The 17,930-nt window shown below is 47.0% G+C and overlaps 1 protein-coding gene across 3 annotated transcripts in view; it reads left to right on the top strand.

Moving 5' to 3' along the window:
• The window catches only part of LOC132209039 (uncharacterized), a 324,143-nt gene that overhangs the window by 574 nt on the left and 305,639 nt on the right, over nucleotides 1-17,930 (top strand). For 2 of the 3 annotated variants that reach the window (XR_009445108.1, XR_009445107.1), the window contains exons 1-2: nucleotides 13,900-14,190; nucleotides 17,758-17,919. Coding sequence is in view for 1 of the 3 variants with exons in the window: in XM_059644250.1 (XP_059500233.1) it covers nucleotides 13,987-14,190; nucleotides 17,758-17,919 (366 nt within the window). In the remaining 2 variants the exon portion in view is untranslated. Of the gene's footprint in view, nucleotides 103-13,899; nucleotides 14,191-17,757; nucleotides 17,920-17,930 lie in introns of those variants that run through there. The other variant, XM_059644250.1, reaches the window with a different exon arrangement.

Genomic DNA, 17,930 nt, shown 5'->3' with positions numbered 1-17,930 from the left:
GGTCTGCAGCTGAACCGGAAAGGAGCCAAAATCTTTGCACAAGGGTTTGCTAATGTTGTGAGGAATTTCGGCTATGGACGTCCAAGCAGTGGGCAATTGCAGGTAATTCACTGAGAGGTGAGAACTAATAAAATAAAAATTATATCAGGGGATTTCAACTGTGCAACATGAATTGAGATAACATAAAAGGTTGACTTGGGAAATAATTCTTGAAATACATTTGAGAGATGATTTAACATCAACACGTAGACGAGCTTGTAAGGGACAGTGCAATGCTGGACCTATTTCTGGGACACAAAGCCAGTGTTCAAGGTGACAGTGGCTAAGTGCTTTAGCGATAGTGACCATGACAACAGACTTTTCAACATATGTTACGGGAAAGGAGAATGTCAGTCTGTTATAAAAAACCAAGTGTCTTTGGTTTGGGAAAAGGCATATTTTATTTCAACAAGGCAGGATCTGGGTAAAATATTTTGGGAAGTTACTTGAGGGCGAATCTGCAGCAGAACAGTCGGATACGTCCAGGAAAGGAACTGGGAGAGTAAAGGCCAGTTATATTCCATTTTGGGTGAAATTTATAATCGACAAGCCTGGAAAACCCTGGATCTTGAGGAATGTTCAGGACATGTTTACGACAAGTGCGAAGGAAGCAAATGAATGGATGACTAGTGGCGTATAAAAACGAAGTGTGAAGAAACGGTGGTGGCCAATATTGGAGAGAATATCAAGATATTCCACAGGTACATGAAGCAGGAGAATAACCAGGGAAAGAGTAGCGCCAGTTAGAAACCGGGGTGTACACGGGGTCAGGGAGCAATCTGTGTTCAGAACTGAAGGGCATTGATACAGTAGACAAGTCCCTCCCATCTGCTCTCCCTTCAAGGAGGAGCATTCATGTCTATAAAGCAGGAAGATGCAGTGTGAAATTGAAATTTTTGGCTGGTTTAAAAGTGAACAAATCCCCACGCCCAGATGAGTTGTTTCCAAGACTGCTGTGGGAGAAGAGAAAGAAAATCTCTTCAGAGATGGTAGGAACTGCAGATGCCAGAGAATCTGAGGAAACAAGGTGCAGAGCTGGATGAGCGCAGCAGCCCAAGCAACATAGAGGAACAGGATGGCTGATGTTTTGAATCTGGACCCTTCTTCAGAAATGGAGCAGGGGAAGGGGATTCTGAAATAAATAGGGAGAGAAGTGGAGGTGGATCGAAGATAGGTGGAGAGGAGACAGACAGTTCAAAGAGACGGGGATGGAACCACTGAAGAAGAGTGCAGGTGGGGAGATAGAACATAGAGCAATACAGTGCAGAACAGGCCGTTCGGTCCTTGATGTTGCGCTGACCTGTGAACTAATCGAAGCCCATCCCCCGACACTATCCCTTCATCATCCATATGCTTATCCAAGGGCTGTTTAAATGCCCCTAACTACATTGGCAGGCAGGGTGTTCCATGCCCTTACCACTCTCTGAGGAAAGAACCTGCCTCTGACAGCTGTCTTAAATCTATCACCCCTCATTGTGTAGCTGTGCCCGCTCGCACCAGCTGATGTCATCATCCTCGGAAAAAGACTCTCACTGTCCACCCTATCTAATCCTCTGAGCATCTTGTATGTGTCTATTGAATCCCCTCTTAGTCTTCTTCTCTCCAATGAGAACTGACCAAGCCCCTCAGCCTTTCTTCATAAGGCCTTTGCTCCAGACCAGGCAACATCCTGGTAAATCTCCTCTGCACCTTTTCCAATGCTTCCACATCCTTCCTGTAATGGGGCGACCAGAACTGCACGCAATATTCCAAAATGAGACCGCACTAGCATTTTGTACAGTTGCAGTGTGACATCTCGGCTCCGGAACTCATTCCCTCTACCAATGAAACCTAACGCACTGTAAGCCCTCTCAACAGCACCATCAACCTGGGTGGCAACTTTCAGGGATCTATGTACATGGACACCAAGATCCCTCTGCACATCCACACTGCCCAGAATCTTTCCATTGACCCAGTATTCTGCCTTCCTATTATTCTTCCCAAAGTGAATCACCTCACATTTATCCGCATTGAACTCCATTTGCCACCTTTCAACCCAATTCTGCAGTTTATCCAAGTCTCCCTGCAACCTGCGACATTCTTCCACACTGCCCACCACTCCGCCAACTTTAGTGTCACCTGCAAACTGAGTAATCCATCCACCTGTGCCTGCATCCAAATCATTTATAAAAATGACAAACAGCAGTGGTCCCAAAACAAATCCTTGTGCACACCACGAGCGAATTGACTCCAGGCTGAATATTTTCCATCAACCACCACTAGTTGCCTTCTTACAGAAAGCCAGTTTCTAATCCAAACTGCTAAATGTCCCTCAATCCCATGCGTCCATATTTGGTCGAATGGCCGACCACGTGGAACCTTATCAAAGGCTTCACTGAAGTCCATGTACACCACGTCAACGGCCCTTCCCTCGTCCACATGCTTGGTCACCTTCTGAAAACTCACTGAGGTTTGTGAGACACGACTTGCCCTTGACGAATCCATTTTGATGATCTCCAATCAAATTGGTGCTTGCTTGATGTTTATAAATCCTATCTCTTCTCATCCTTTACAAAACTTTTCCAACAACAGACGTAAGGCTCACTGGTCTATAATTACCTGGGTCATCTCTCCTGCCCTTCTTGAACATTTGCAGCCCTCCAGCCCTCTGGTACGAAATCTGTAGAAAATGAAGACTCAAAAATCAAGGCCAAAGATCAAGAGGATAGGAGATGGTGGTGGGGCTTGATGTGGGAGGAGGGGATAGGAGGGAGAAAAGACAGGTTCAGGAGGCGGGGATGAGCTGGGCTGGTTTTGGAATGCAGTTGTGGGGAGGGGTGATTTTGAAGCTTGTGAAGTCCACATTGATAGCATTGGGCTGCAGGGTTTCCAAGCAGAATATGAGGTGCCCTTCCTGCAACCTTCGGGTGGCATCATTGCGGCACTGCAGGAGGCCCAGGATGGACATGTCATCTGAGGACTGCGAGGGGGAGTTGCTTAGTGTGAAGTGAGCAGAGGTGATGTGCAAAGCGGTCCCCAAGCCTCCGCTTGGTTTCCCTGATGTTGAGGAGGCCACAATGAGAACAGCAGATGCAGCTACCACATTAGTGGCGCCGATACAGTCATCAATGTAACGGAGGAAGAGGTGGGGTTAAGGGCCAGTGTAGGTACGGAAGAGGGATCGTTCCATGTAACCTACAAAGAGGCAAGCATAGCTTGGGCCCATGTGGATACCCTGGCCACCCGCTTTGTCTGTAGGAAGTGGGAGGATTTGAAAGAGAAGTTTTAGTTTTCAAGGACCGCAACTCCACACCCCACCCCCCGCAGTGGTCGAAAACACCCTCGACTGGGTCACCCGCATTTCCCACAACTCACCCCTCACACCCGCTCCCCATAAAACAACCAAAACAGAGTCCTTCTCGCCCTCACGTACCACCCCACTAACCTTCGGATTCAATGCATCATCGCCGACACTTCTGCTATCTGCACTCTGACCCCACCACCAAAGACATTTTTTCCCTCCCCACCCTTACGTGACTCCCTTATGCGCCCCACACTCCCCTCCAGCACCCCGTACACGCGGCACTTTTTCCTGCAACTGCAGGAAGTGCTTCACCTGTCTCGATACCTCCCCCCTCACCCCCATCCCAGGCCCCAAGAAGAAATTCCACATCAAGCAGATGTTCACCTGCACATCTGCTAATGTGATATACTGTATTCGCTGTTCCCATTGTGGCCCCCTCTACATCAGGGAAACCAAGCGGAGGCTTGGGGACCTTTGCAAGTCACCGATGCATGAAAGAACTGCACCTACCAGTCGCCAACCGTTTCAACTCTCCCTCCCAATCCTCAGATTACATGTCCATCCTGGGTCTCCTGCAGTGCCACCTGAAGATTGCAGGAGCAGCGCCTCATATTCCGCTTGGGAACCCCACAGCTCAGTGGTATCAATGTGGACTTCACAAGCTTCAAAATCTCCCCTCCTGCTCCTGCAACCCAAAACCAACCCACCTATTCCATCCTGCCACCTCAAGCCCCACCCCCACCTCCTACCTACTAACCTCTTCCCACCGCCTTGACCTGTTCGTCCTATCTGAACTGACCTGTCTGCTTTCCACCTGCACTCCATCCCTGCCTCTTTGACCTGTCTGTCTCCTGTCCACCTATCTTTTCCTTTATCCAACTTCTATCTGCCTCCCGCTCTCTCCCTATTTTTCAGAACCCCCCTCTCCCTCCCCCATTTCTGAAGAAGTGTCTAGGCCTGAAACGTCAGCCTTCCTGTTGCTCAGATGCTGCTTGGCCGGCTGTTTTCGTCCAGCTGTACACCTTGTTACCTCAAAGAAAATCTCAGTGGCCCTGACCAGTTTTTCATTTCCTCTCACAAGGGAAGCACCAGAGGGTTGGAGAACAGAATGTGGTTTGACTTATCAAGATAAATGCAAAACTATTCAATTCCAGTGGAGGTTTGAGATGCAGTGTTGATGTTTGTTCTATGTAGTAGCCTGGCCTTAACTTGTCCTGTGGTGAGATGTAATTTGAAGGGGATGCTGTGCTTTTTTTTTCTCGTTTTGGTACGGTATGTGTTACTTGACCTTGTCAGCCTATTTTATAGAGTCATGGTCGTACAGCGTGGAAATGAGCCCTTGGGTCCAACATAATCCCAAACTAAACTAGTCCCAACTGCCTCTTCCTGGCCCATATCCCTCCAACCGTGTCCTATTTATAAACCTCGATCAGGTCACCTTTCATCCCCCTTTGCTCCAGTGAAAAAAGTTCCAGCTGACCCAACCTTCCTTTATCACTGAAACCTTCCATGCTCAGCAACAATCTGGTAAATTTCTTCTGTGCCCACTCTTGCTTAAAAATATCCTTCCTATAACAGGGCAACTATAAATTTGTACTGTAGAAATCTTCAAGACTAGAAAAACATAAAAGCATACGAACTAGGAAATGAAGGGATCAAATTGTAGTTCAGGAAGTGGAAAAATGGAAGTGGCTTGAGTGCAGCATGTTCTGGACTAACGTGCACTGTAGTTCTGAAAGGGCATTTCACCGGTGTGAGTGGAAAGTTGTAGATGAAATAGTGACTTGAATCTTCAAGTATGCTGTCTCTCCAATTGATGTTGGAAACTCCTTCCTGTTTCGAATGACGAATCTCAGGGATCGCTGCTGTTGTCTAGCTGATAGCCAGCCTTCAAACTGTTTCAAAGAGGAAAAGAACAAAGAAAATTACAGCACAGGAACAGGCCCTTTGGCCCTCCAAGCTTGCGCCGTTCCAGATCCTTTATGTAAACCTGTCGCCTATTTTCCAAGGATCTGTTCGCTTTGCTCCCTGCCCATTCATGTTTCTGTCGAGATACATCTTAAATGACGCTCTTGTGCCTGCCTCTACCGCCTGCGTTGGCAATGCGTTTCAGGCACCCACGACTCTCTGCATAAAGAACTTTCCACGCGTATGCCTTGAACTTTTCCCCTCTCACCTTGAAATTGTGACGACCAGTAATTGAGTCCCCCCACTCTGGGATAGAAAGCTTCTTGCTATCCACCCTGTCTATACCTCTCATGATGTTGTCGACATCAATCAGGTCCCCCCCTTCAATCTCCATCTTTCTCATGTAAATAATCCCAATCTACTCAACCTCTCTTCATAGCGAGTGCCCTCCATACCAGGTAACATCCTGGTGAACCTCCTCTGCACCATCTCCAAAGCATTCACATCCTATTGGTAATGTGGCGACCAGAACTGTACGCCGTATTCCAAATGTGAACCAAAGTCCTATAAAACTGCAACATGACGTGCCAAATCTTGTACTTGATACCCTGTCTGATGAATGAAAGCATGCCGTATGCCTTCTTGACCACTCTATTGACCTGCATTGCCACCGTCTGGGTGCAATGGACCTGAACACCCAGATCTCTCTGTGCATCAATTTTCCCCAGGCCTTTTCCATTCACCGTACAGTTCGCTCTTGAATTGGATTTTCCAAAATGCATCACCTTGCATTTGCCCGGATTGAACTCCATCTGCCATTTCTCCACCTAACTCTCCAATCTGTCTATATTCTGCATTCTCCAACAGTCCCCTTCGCTATCTGCTCCTATCTGTTTCGCATTGGTTTTGCACAGAACTACATTTCTGTTCTATTTTTGCTAGTTAATTGTTTCAAATTAGTTGCTGTTCTTTGTAAATCACAATCATGAATGCACATCAAAGCAGTGGGGAGAGGGGGAGAACGGATTTGAGACGTCATGAAGTCTGGGATTTGTTATAATCCATAAATATTGTCAATATAATTTTTAAAATTCACGAGCATGTCATTGATGTTGCTTTCTTGGGCTGCATTTGCTATCCATCCAGAATTGCTGTTAAGAAGGTTGTGGAGAATTGGCCTGTTGAATAGCTGCAATGCACGTGGTATGAATATATTAATGAAATACTGAGGACAGGAGATGAATTGCTTTTACTCAGTGGAAATGAAGTCACAGTCATACAGTTCCAGATCAGGATTCTGCTGATTTTGACAGGGAACATGCAGATTCTGGAGCTGCTGTTTAAATATTTTTGGGTGGTAGGGATCACACAATTATCAGGTACTGTGGAAGGAGTTTGATGAATTGGTGCATTGTCTCGTTGTAACTCCCCATCTCAAACAACAGTTAACTCTAGATCCATTGTTAATTGTAAATTTTCAGTTCAACCAAAAGGAAAAAAAGTTTTGAGGGATATGGACCAAAGGCAATATGGAGGTAGGCCACAATTAAGTTATAATCTCATTGGATGGTAGAAAGTGTTTGAAGGGTTGAATGGCCTACTTGTTTTCCTATATCCTGACATAAGAAGGGGGATCAATCAATGGGATGTTTTGACTGCACTGCTGTCGTTTATCGATAGTGTTGTCGGAGTCGCACTCGTTGAGCTGAGTGAAGAGTATTTCATTGACACCCGGATTTGGAGTTTATCGGCAGTGGACAGATGTTGAGAAGTCCAAAGTGAGTCACTTGCCGTAGAATCTATTGTCTCTGATCTACGGTTCCAGTCGCATTGATTAACATAGATCCGAGAACACTTCAGCAGAGGAACAGGCCCTTTGGCGTGCAATGTTGTGCCGAACATGGTGCCAAATTTAGCTAAAGCCTTCCGAATGTCCTTGATTCATATCCCTACATTGCTTGTATATTCATGTACTTATATCAAAGTGTCTTAAACGGCCCTATTGTATCTGCTTCCACAGCCACCCCAGCAGTGCTTTTCAGACTCCGACCACTCTCTGTATAAAAGAATTGTCTCTGACATCTCCTTTGAACTTTCCCCCTCTCACCTTAAATACATGCCCCCAGTTTTAGACATTTCAAATCTGGGAGAAGGGTTACAGTCAGAATCTGTCTATGCATGTCATAAATTTGTAAACCTCTATCAAGTCTTCCCTCAACGTCTGCAGAGAAAATAGTCTGAGTCTTTCCAGCCTCCTCTTTCTAGCTCAAGCCCTCAAATCCAGGTAACCTCTTTTGCACGCTATTCAAAACCTCCACATCCTTCCTGTAACATGACGACCAGAATTGGATACGATTCTTAAGAGTGCAATACTTAAGGCCTAACCAACGTCTTCTAAAGCTGGAACATGACATCCTGATTCTTGTGCTCGATTCCCCAACTAATAAAGGCAAGCATGCCATGCGTCTTCTTTACCACTCTATCAACTTGTGTGGCCCCTTTGGGGGAGCGATGAACTGAATCCCAAGATCCCTGTATACACAAATGCTGTTCAGGGTCCTGCCATTAACTGTATATTTTTCCTTAACATTTAATTTCCCAAAGTGGAGCACTTGACACTTAACGGATTAAAATTCACTTGACATTTCTGCAACTGATCTGTATCCTTCTGTATCCTTTTATGACTTTCTACCCTAACTACCGCTCTACCAATCATTCTATCGCCTACAAACTTACGAACCCATCCATCTATATTTTCACCTCGGTCATTTTATATATACCACAACAGCAGAGGTCCCAGTACAGATCCCTGCAGAACAGAATAGTCCTGGATGTGCAGCCTGAAAAGCACCTTTCCACCACCACCCTCTGTCTTCTCTGGGCAAGCCAGTTGTGAATCCAAGCAGTTGAGTGACCACAGACCCCATGGATCTTAATCTTCTGGATGATCCTACCGTGAGGCACCTTGAAAGCCTTGCTAAAATCCCTGTCGACAATATCCACTACTCTACCTTCAATGATCACATTAGTTACCTCCTGAAAAAATTCGATCAAGTTAGTAAGACATGACCTGCCCTGCACAAAGCCATGCTGACTGTCCCTAATTGGGCCATGCTGTTCCAAATACAGATAAATACAATCCCTAAGAATTCTGTCCAATAGCTTCCCAATGAACGATGAGAGACTCACTAGTCTCTAGTTTCCTGGATTGACCCTATTTTCCTTCTTGAACAGAAGAAGAACATTTAGCAACTTGCTCGTCCTCCAGTACCCCTCCAGTGGCGACCAAGGATACAAAGATATTGCTGAATGCCCTGACAATCTCCTCTCTCACCTCGCTCAAAAACCCTTGAGTAGATACCATTGGGTCCTGAGGACTTATCCACCTTAATGCATTTTCTTGATCTCACAATGCTGTTATCATATGAGCATGCTCCACACAAATCCCACTATCCTCCACACCCTTCGCCTGAGTGAATAGTGATGCAGAGTACTCATTTAGGATTTTGCCCACATCCTCTGCTTCCGTACACAAGTTCCCTCCTTTATCCTGAATGGTCCTACTTTCTCCCTGTTTATCCTCTTAGAATGCCTTGGGATTTCCTTTAACCCTCCTTGCCTCCATTTCATCGCCCTTTCTTTTTCTGCTTTCTTTATGTCAGCCCTGTTCTATTTTAGCTTCCTGAACCTGACGTATTTTTGATTTTCCCTTTTGACTAACTTCACAACCTCCCCAATTATCCAAGGGTCTTTACCTTGCCATCCTTGTCCTTCCTCCTTTCTGATCCTAAACTCATAAGCAGGCCTTCAAACAATTCCCATATGGCAAATGTGACAGCTCCTCCCAATTAACACTCCCCAGCTCCTACCTAAAATTGATATAATTTACTCTCCCCCAAGGTCCTGACTTCTCCTTCTTCATAGCAATCTTAAAATTGAAGGAGTTGTGATCACTATTTCCAACATGCTTTCCCACCCTTCTCACCAGTTACCTGACCAGGACAAAGACCAGTATGGCCCATCTTCTATCCATGTATTGTGTCAAGAAACTCTCTTGGATAGACTTAACAAATTCAGCCTCATTTAAAGATAATGGGAACTGCAGATGCTGGAGAATTCCAAGATAATAAAATGTGAGGCTGGATGAACACAGCAGGCCAAGCAGCATCTCAGGAGCACAAAAGCTGACGTTTCGGGCCTAGACACTTCATCAGAGAGGGGGATGGGGAGAGGGAACTGGAATAAATAGGGAGAGAGGGGGAGGCGGACCGAAGATGGAGAGTAAAGAAGATAGGTGGAGAGAGTTTAGGTGGGGAGGTAGGGAGGGGATAGGTCAGTCCAGGGAAGACGGACAGGTCAAGGAGGTGGGATGAGGTTATTCGGTAGATGGGGGCGCGGCTAGGGTTGGGAGGAAGGGATGGGTGAGAGGAAGAACCGGTTCGGGAGGCAGAGACAGGTTGGACTGGTTTTGGGATGCAGTGGGTTGGGGGGAAGAGCTGGGCTGGTTGTGTGGTGCAGTGGGGGGAGGGGACGAACTGGGCTGGTTTAGGGATGCAGTAGGGGAAGGGGAGATTTTGAAACTGGTGAAGTCCACATTGATACCATTAGGCTGCAGGGTTCCCAGGCGGAATATGAGTTGCTGTTCCTGCAACCTTCGGGTGGCATCATTGTGGCAGTGCAGGAGGCCCATGATGGACAGGTCATCTAGAGAATGGGAGGGGGAGTGGAAATGGTTTGCGACTGGGAGGTGCAGTTGTTTGTTGCGAACTGAGCGGAGGTGCTCTGCAAAGCGGTCTCCAAGTCTCCGCTTGGTTTCCCCAATGTAGAGGAAGCCACACCGGGTACAGTGGATGCGGTATACCACATTGGCAGATGTGCAGGTGAACCTCTGCTTAATGTGGAATGTCATCTTGGGGCCTGGGATAGGGGTGAGGGAGGTGGTGTGGGGGCAAGTGTAGCATTTCCTGCGGTTGCAGGGGAAGGTGCCGGGTGTGGTGGGGTTGGAGAGCAGAGTGGAGCGAACAAGGGAGTCACGGAGAGAGTGGTCTCTCCGGAAAGCAGGCAGGGGTGGGGATGGAAAAATGTCAAGACAAGGTGGTGGGGTCGGATTGTAAATGGCGAAAGTACCTGCACAGGCCCCAAACCCCACCTCTTCCTCCGGTACATTGATGACTGTATCGGCGCCGCCTCTTGCTCCCCAGAGGAGCTCGAACAGTTCATCCACTTCACCAACACCTTCCACCCCAACCTTCAGTTCACCTGGGCCATCTCCAGCACATCCCTCACCTTCCTGGACCTCTCAGTCTCCATCTCAGGCAACCAGCTTGTTACTGATGTCCATTTCAAGCCCACCGACTCCCACAGCTACCTAGAATACACCTCCTCCCACCCACCCTCCTGCAAAAATTCCATTCCCTATTCTCAATTCCTCCGCCTCCGCCGCATCTGCTCCCACGATAAGACATTCCACTCCCGCACATCCCAGATGTCCAAGTTCTTCAAGGACCGCAACTTTCCCCCCACAGTGATCGAGAACGCCCTTGACCGCGTCTCCCGTATTTCCCGCAACACATCCCTCACACCCCGCGCCCGCCACAACCGCCCCAAGAGGATCCCCCACGTTCTCACACACCACCCTCCCAACCTCCGGATACAACGCATCATCCTCCGCCACTTTCGCCATTTACAATCCGACCCCACCACCCAAGACATTTTTCCATCCCCACCCCTGTCTGCTTTCCGGAGAGACCACTCTCTCCGTGACTCCCTTGTTCGCTCCACACTGCCCTCCAACCCCACCACACCCGGCACCTTCCCCTGCAACTGCAGGAAATGCGACACTTGCCCCCACACCTCCTCCCTCACCCCTATCCCAGGCCCCAAGATGACATTCCACATTAAGCAGAGGTTCACCTGCACATCTGCCAATGTGGTATACTGCATCCACTGTACCCGGTGTGGCTTCCTCTACATTGGGGAAACCAAGCGGAGGCTTGGAGACCGCTTTGCAGAACACCTCCGCTCAGTTCGCAACAAACAACTGCACCTCCCAGTCGCAAACCATTTCCACTCCCCCTCCCATTCTCTAGATGACATGTCCATCATGGGCCTCCTGCAGTGCCACAATGATGCCACCCGAAGGTTGCAGGAACAGCAACTCATATTCCGCCTGGGAACTCTGCAGCCTAATGGTACCAATGTGGACTTCACCAGTTTCAAAATCTCCCCTTCCCCTACTGCATCCCTAAACCAGCCCAGTTCGTCCCCTCCCCCCACTGCACCACACAACCAGCCCAGCTCTTCCCCCCCAACCCACTGCATCCCAAAACCAGTCCAACCTGTCTCTGCCTCCCTAACCGGTTCTTCCTCTCACCCATCCCTTCCTCCCACCCCAAGCCGCACCCCCATCTACCTACTCACCTCATCCCACCTCCTTGACCTGTCCGTCTTCCCTGGACTGACCTATCCCCTCCCTACCTCCCCACCTATGCTCTCTCCACCTATCTTCTTTACTCTCCATCTTCGGTCCGCCTCCCTCTCTCTCCCTATTTATTCCAGTTCCCTCACCCCATCCCCCTCACTGATGAAGGGTCTCGGCCCGAAACGTCAGCTTTTGTGCTCCTGAGATGCTGCTTGGCCTGCTGTGTTCATTCAGCCTCGTTTAAACTCTTGTTGTAAGGGAGTCCCAGTCAATACCGGGGAGGTTAAATTCACTGACTGTGACAACTCTGACTTATTGCATCGTTTCAAAAGCTGCCTACATATTTGTTCCTCAGTGTGTCAGTGGCAACAGGGGAGCAGGCTATTAGTTTAATCTGATCAGAGTGATTGTGTCTATCTTATTTTTGAACGCTACCTCTATTACCTCAGTGGGCAAGCCCTCCAGAATGTCCTCTCCAGGTGCAGATTTAACATTTCCCACAGGTTAGGAGTGCACCTCCTTCTTTTATCTTCCCCTCTATCTTGTCTAAAACAATGAAACCCTGGAACATTGAGCAGCCAGTCCTGTCTCTGTCTCAACCAAGCCCCTGTAATAGCCTCAACATCAGAGACCCATGTACTGATCCAGGCTCTATGCTCATCTGCCTTACCTGTCATACTCCTTGCAGTGAAATAAACATACTTCAGCTTGTTCGTGCCATCATGTTCATGTACCTGTCTCTGACTGCCATTCTTTTCTGATTTATTGGCCCTAACATGGACCTGCCATCAATTCATCTACTTGCTGACCTGCTGCTCTGGTTCCCAGCTGCCTGCCAGTCTTTAAATCCTCCCAAGTAGCACTTGCAAACCTCCCTGTGAGGGTATTTGTTCCCGTTCAGTTTAGGTGCAAGCCATCCCTCTTACACACGTCACCCCTTGCCCAGGAAGCAGTCGCAATTATCCATGAACCTGAAAGCCTAGCCCAGTACCAGCTCCTTAACCAATGCATTCATTTGTTGCAGCCACTCAGAGATGTCCTTGACCTTGGTACCAGGGAAGCAACACACAGCCCTGGTGTCTCAAATGTGGCTACAGAAACTCTGCCCCCAACGAATGAGTCTCCAACCACGATCACTCACTTGGATTTTCCTGACCCTCTTCCACAGCAGGGCGGTTTGTACCACGGACCTGGCTACTGCTGATTATATAACTGACCCAGTTAGGGTAAGGACATGGAATTTTGTGATATGGTCATATTCTCTCTGGTTGGAGCTGATTGCTGCTTCGCACTTGTATGGTGCAAATGTTACTTATCCTTTATCAGGCCAAGCCTGATCGTTGTCCAAGTCTCACTGTTTTTTCTCATCGTTGACTTCACTGTTGGAAAAGTCATGAATTCTGCTGGACACCTGGACAATATTCAATGAACATTCATGTCTGCACTTTGGCTCAAATGAAGACATGACTTCAGCCAGTGCAGATATCCCGTGAATGCCACTGACTCAATTTTCTATTCCTCTGCTTCACACCACATTCAATCAGAACTTGCCTTGGTGGAAATGACAGTTTGCACTTTCCTTCCTTTTCAAGCTCAGGATCTCTGATCATATTTGTGGTAAATCCCGAACGAGGTTACGAGAAGTGTGGCATGATGAAAAGTGAACTGAACCTTCGTGTGCAGCTGTTTGACAGCACTGTCATCCAGATGTTGCATTACTTTGCTGATGCTTGAGAATACATTGAGGTCATAATTGGTCAGGACAATTTGTCTGCCGATTGCGTGATAGGTCATCTTTCTCTGAAATGTGAGTGTCGCGAGTGTTTAAAAATGGACTGGAAAACATTTACTGTTGGTGTGGTGACCTTGGGGCACATTGTTCCAATACAGTTTGTGGGATACTGCCAGGTGCCATGGCATTTGCAGTATCCAGAACATTCAGTCTTGTCATTGCGTGAAATAATTTGAATTGCGTGTAAGTTAAGATCTGTGATGCCTCCTCAGGATGAGGGCAAGAAGATCATCCAGACTGATGCTATGAATGGTTTCATCTGCTCCTACACCTTTTGTTCATAACATCTTGTAATAACTGCCATGTAGCCTGATGAGAAACTAAAGCTCATCTTGATTCATTTGCATTCGAAGGTGCCTATTTTTCCCAAACAAAAGGACCCATCACTGAGCGGGAAGTATGGAGAATGTTATCGACATCAGTGGTGAGATAATGCTGGATCTTGACCAGCAAAACCATTGTTGTGTTGTTGAAATGCAAACAAAAATCTATATGATGTCAACTTTATTCTCAGCTAATCCCATTGTCAAATGACAGATTGTGATGTTGGTAACTGGAAAGCCTCCATTGTTGGAGGACGAGAAGCCGTATCCAATTGAAGCAGCACAGGCTTCTGCGATGACTGTGGAAACCACTGCTTATGCCTTGCTTCAAGCATTGTCAAGGAATGATGTTGACTACGCAACATGGATTGCGAGGCGGCTAACGATGCAACAGAACTATGGTGGTGGATTTCACTCGATGCAGGTAAATGCTTGAGATCACAAGAACAGGCATTCAGATATTTCCATTGATCATGTTACTAACTGGTGGTTGTTGCAGTTTGCAATCAAACTGGACACTGCATTTTCATCTGCAGGTTGGGTGCATTGGCACAAATTCCAGTTCTTCAGTGGTGTTAATCCTTGGTTAAATTCTTACGTGCACTTTGTCTGTGCATCAGTTTTCCTTTTGGCATTGTCCTTGAAAAGTACCTGTTTCTGTAAACCTTCACTTAGTTGTCATAGCATCATTGAGGGACAGCATAATAGAGTGCTATGGCAATGGAACAGACCCTTCAGCAAATTGTATGTGCCCTCACAAGATGCAAGTCCCGAACTATTCTCATCACATTTCCCAGCACTTGACCCAGAGCCTTGTATGCCTTGGCATCGCAAATGCCCAATCACAGACTTGTTAAATGTTATCACGGTTTCTGACTCTACCACCCACACAGTCGGTGCATTCCACATTCTCACCACAGTTTCGGTGCAAAAACAAGGAAGTTTCCTCAGAGGTAGGAGGAGAATCTGAGAGAACAAGGTGTGGAACTGGATGAACACAGCGGGCCGAGCAGCATCAGAGAAGGAAGAAAGCTGACGTTTCAGATTGAGACCCTTCTTGAAAACCGGGGGAGAAGGGGATTCTGTAAAAAATAGGGAGAAGTCAGGAGGCAGATAGAAGATGGATAAAGGAGAAGATAGGTGAACTGTCCCGTGCTGTCCACTCACTGTCCCCTGCTCCAGAATCAGAGAATTCTACAGAATTGAACAAGCACTTCATTCCATTGTGTCTGTAACCACTGAAGCCACACTAAGTTGACATTCGCCTCATGATCCAGCAATAGGCCAATTGCCTTGAATGTTATTTCATTTTAAGTGCTGTACCAACCCTTTTTCTTTAATGTGAAAAGATTATCCACCACCTCAACTAAAGTCCCAGACAATGAATTCCAAACACCCAGCACCTTCTGGGTGTCTTTTCTTACCTGAAATTCCTTCTGAGCTTTTAGCTTAAATGTACGTATCTCTTCCTCTACCACCACCGCCCCCCGCCACCGACCCCATTATGGACCTTCTTTTTACCTCGCCTATACCCATAATAATCCAAACAATTTTTTCAGGACCTCCTTCAACCTTCTCTACTCGAAAGAAAACAATCCAACCTTATCCAGATAAAACAGTGATGCTAGAGACAATGGAAACTGCAGATGCTGGAGAATCCAAGAGAACATAGTGTGGAGCTGGCTGAACACAACAGGCCAAGCAGCATCTCAGGAGCGCAAAAGCTGATGTTTCAGGCCTAGACCCTTAATCAGAGATCGGCAACAGTGATGCTGCCTGGCCTGCAGTGTTCCTCCAGCTCCACACTGTGTGATCTCAGACTCCACCATTGGCAGTTATTACTAACACAAACTTATCCAGACTCTCCCAAGAGTTAAAATGCTTCACCCCCTCAGAACATCCTGATGAATGTCCTCCACACATGCTCAAATGCAAACACCTCCTTTCTATAATGGAGAGACAAGAACTGCACTGAGCACTTCAGTTGGGGCCTAACCAAAGTCCTGTACAGCTCTTGAGCCATATGCTTTCTGAACTGTCCTTTTAAGCTGCCATTCCATGTTCAGGAATCTGTGGACGAGTACCCCAAGATCACACCATTCCTCTGACCTTCCTCGTGTCTTGGCATTTCTTTGAATGATTCCTTGCCTTGTTCGTTTGTCCAAATTGCATTACCTGACTGATCAGGGTTAACATTCCATCTACCACTGACCTGCCCATTTGACCAATCTGTAACTGTGGATTCAACTTGCTGTATTTTCCTGGACCCCATGAGCTTTACCTTCTTTGCCACGCTCCCATTTGGGACCCTGTCCAAGTCTTTGCTGAAATCTATTTTCACCACATCAACTCCCTTCTGCACACTCCGTCACCTCTTTGAAAGGATCATCTAGGTTTGTGAGGCATGACCTCCGTCTGACAAAGCTATGCTGACCGTCGCTGATCAAACCCTGCTTCTTTCAAAGAAAATTAAGTCTGCCGTTCAGAATATCTCCAATATTTTCCGATCTACTGATGTGATACTCACCGGTCTGTAATACTCTGCTTTATGTTTGTCACGCATTTTGATAAGTGGAACTATGTTCCCTGTTCTCCAGTCCCTTGGTACTTGTGAAAGCTCTGTATGAGGGCGAGTGGAATTTTTTCTCTCATGTCCCTGGGCATCTTGGCATACACCTCATCCAAACCTGGGATTTGTCCAATTTTAAATTCACCAAAACACCTAACATCTCCCCAGTCTCTGTTAATTCTGCTCGGGAATTGTGTGCTCCTTCTCACATGTAAAAGCTGATGTGAAGTTCTCATTTAACACCTGACAATTGCTCTCCAGTTCAAACCATTGATTTGCCTCTTCATCCCTAATGAGACTTGGTTTTCCCTGGGTTTTCTCTTTCCCTCTGAGACACTTGTAGAAGATTTTGAGATTCTCCCTCATCCTAATCTTGGTCACCAGTGTTCTGTTGCCCTGTATTTGTTCTCTGAATTGCTATGACGAGATGCCCCTGCACACTATACATCATGATCATGGTGCTTTCTCGCAGATATGGATGACACTCTGACACTCTCCCACTCTCAGGCTGAATTGATCGGCGGCTGTACAGACCGATGCAGCTACCGTAGGCTCTGTTGCACTCGGGGCAGAAGGCAGTCGTGGGAAGGGGTGAGGGAGGTGTTGGTGTGGCTGCATGGCTCCCACTGCTTCCAAAGGCAAGCCTCGAGGTGTTTGATGCCTTCCCAGGTGCTCTTCAGGCTTTGGACCGTCTTAGGCTGGCGACTCCCAGGTGTCTGCAGGAATGTTGCACTTCACCATTGAGGCCTTGAGTTTATCACCGAGTGCTTCCTCTGCACATCTGGGTCTCGCCTGCTGTTTTGAAGCTGGGATGAGAACATGCGGAGAGTCTCGTGTCAGTCATACAGATGAAGTGTCCAGCCCATTGTAGCTGATCGAGGATGGTCAGTGCCTCAGTGCTGGGGATGTTGGCCTGGTTGACGTTAGTGCGTCTACAGGGACTCTTGTTCCCTTGATGACTGTTATACACCTCCCTTTTCCTTTTTATCCTGTCAAAGAACAAAGAAAATTACAGCACAGGAACAGGCCCTTGGGCCCCCCAAGCCTGCGCCAGATCCTATTGAAAGTAGTGTGTTGATGCATTTGTGTAATGATTGTGTTTTGTTTGAGCCCTAACATTGAAAGCAGTGTAAGAATATCTTTGTGCAGCAGGCAAGATTGAGCCTGCATAGACTTGCAAGGTGTTGAAAATTTGCCATTATTTATGAAAACGGTGATAAATTTCCATGATCAACATTTCTGTTACACTGCAATGATGATCCCGTGGCACGTAAAATCAGAAAGATACGATAAAATGAGACTGGGTCATGCCCTAGTCTTGTGGAGTTGGGTCAGCATGCAGGGAGAATGTTTGCCTTTCATGTATATGGAAGTACTGAAATATTTCCATGAATCTAAAAGTCACTTTTCCCTTCATTGAAGGACACAATCATTGCCTTGGAAGTTTCATCACGATGCGACATTGCATTTCTGAAGAGGGAAGAAGAAATCAATATGCAAATTCAATTCCATGTTTTTGGAAGTCCCATTGAGAACACGATTCATTTGCGCCGGCATAATGCTCTGACTGAGAAAGAATTGAAGGTGAGTTTGTT

Source organism: Stegostoma tigrinum, unplaced genomic scaffold (assembly GCF_030684315.1).
Source record: "Stegostoma tigrinum isolate sSteTig4 unplaced genomic scaffold, sSteTig4.hap1 scaffold_63, whole genome shotgun sequence".
NCBI lineage: Eukaryota > Metazoa > Chordata > Chondrichthyes > Orectolobiformes > Stegostomatidae > Stegostoma > Stegostoma tigrinum.
This window is presented reverse-complemented; position numbering and strand designations above follow the sequence as displayed.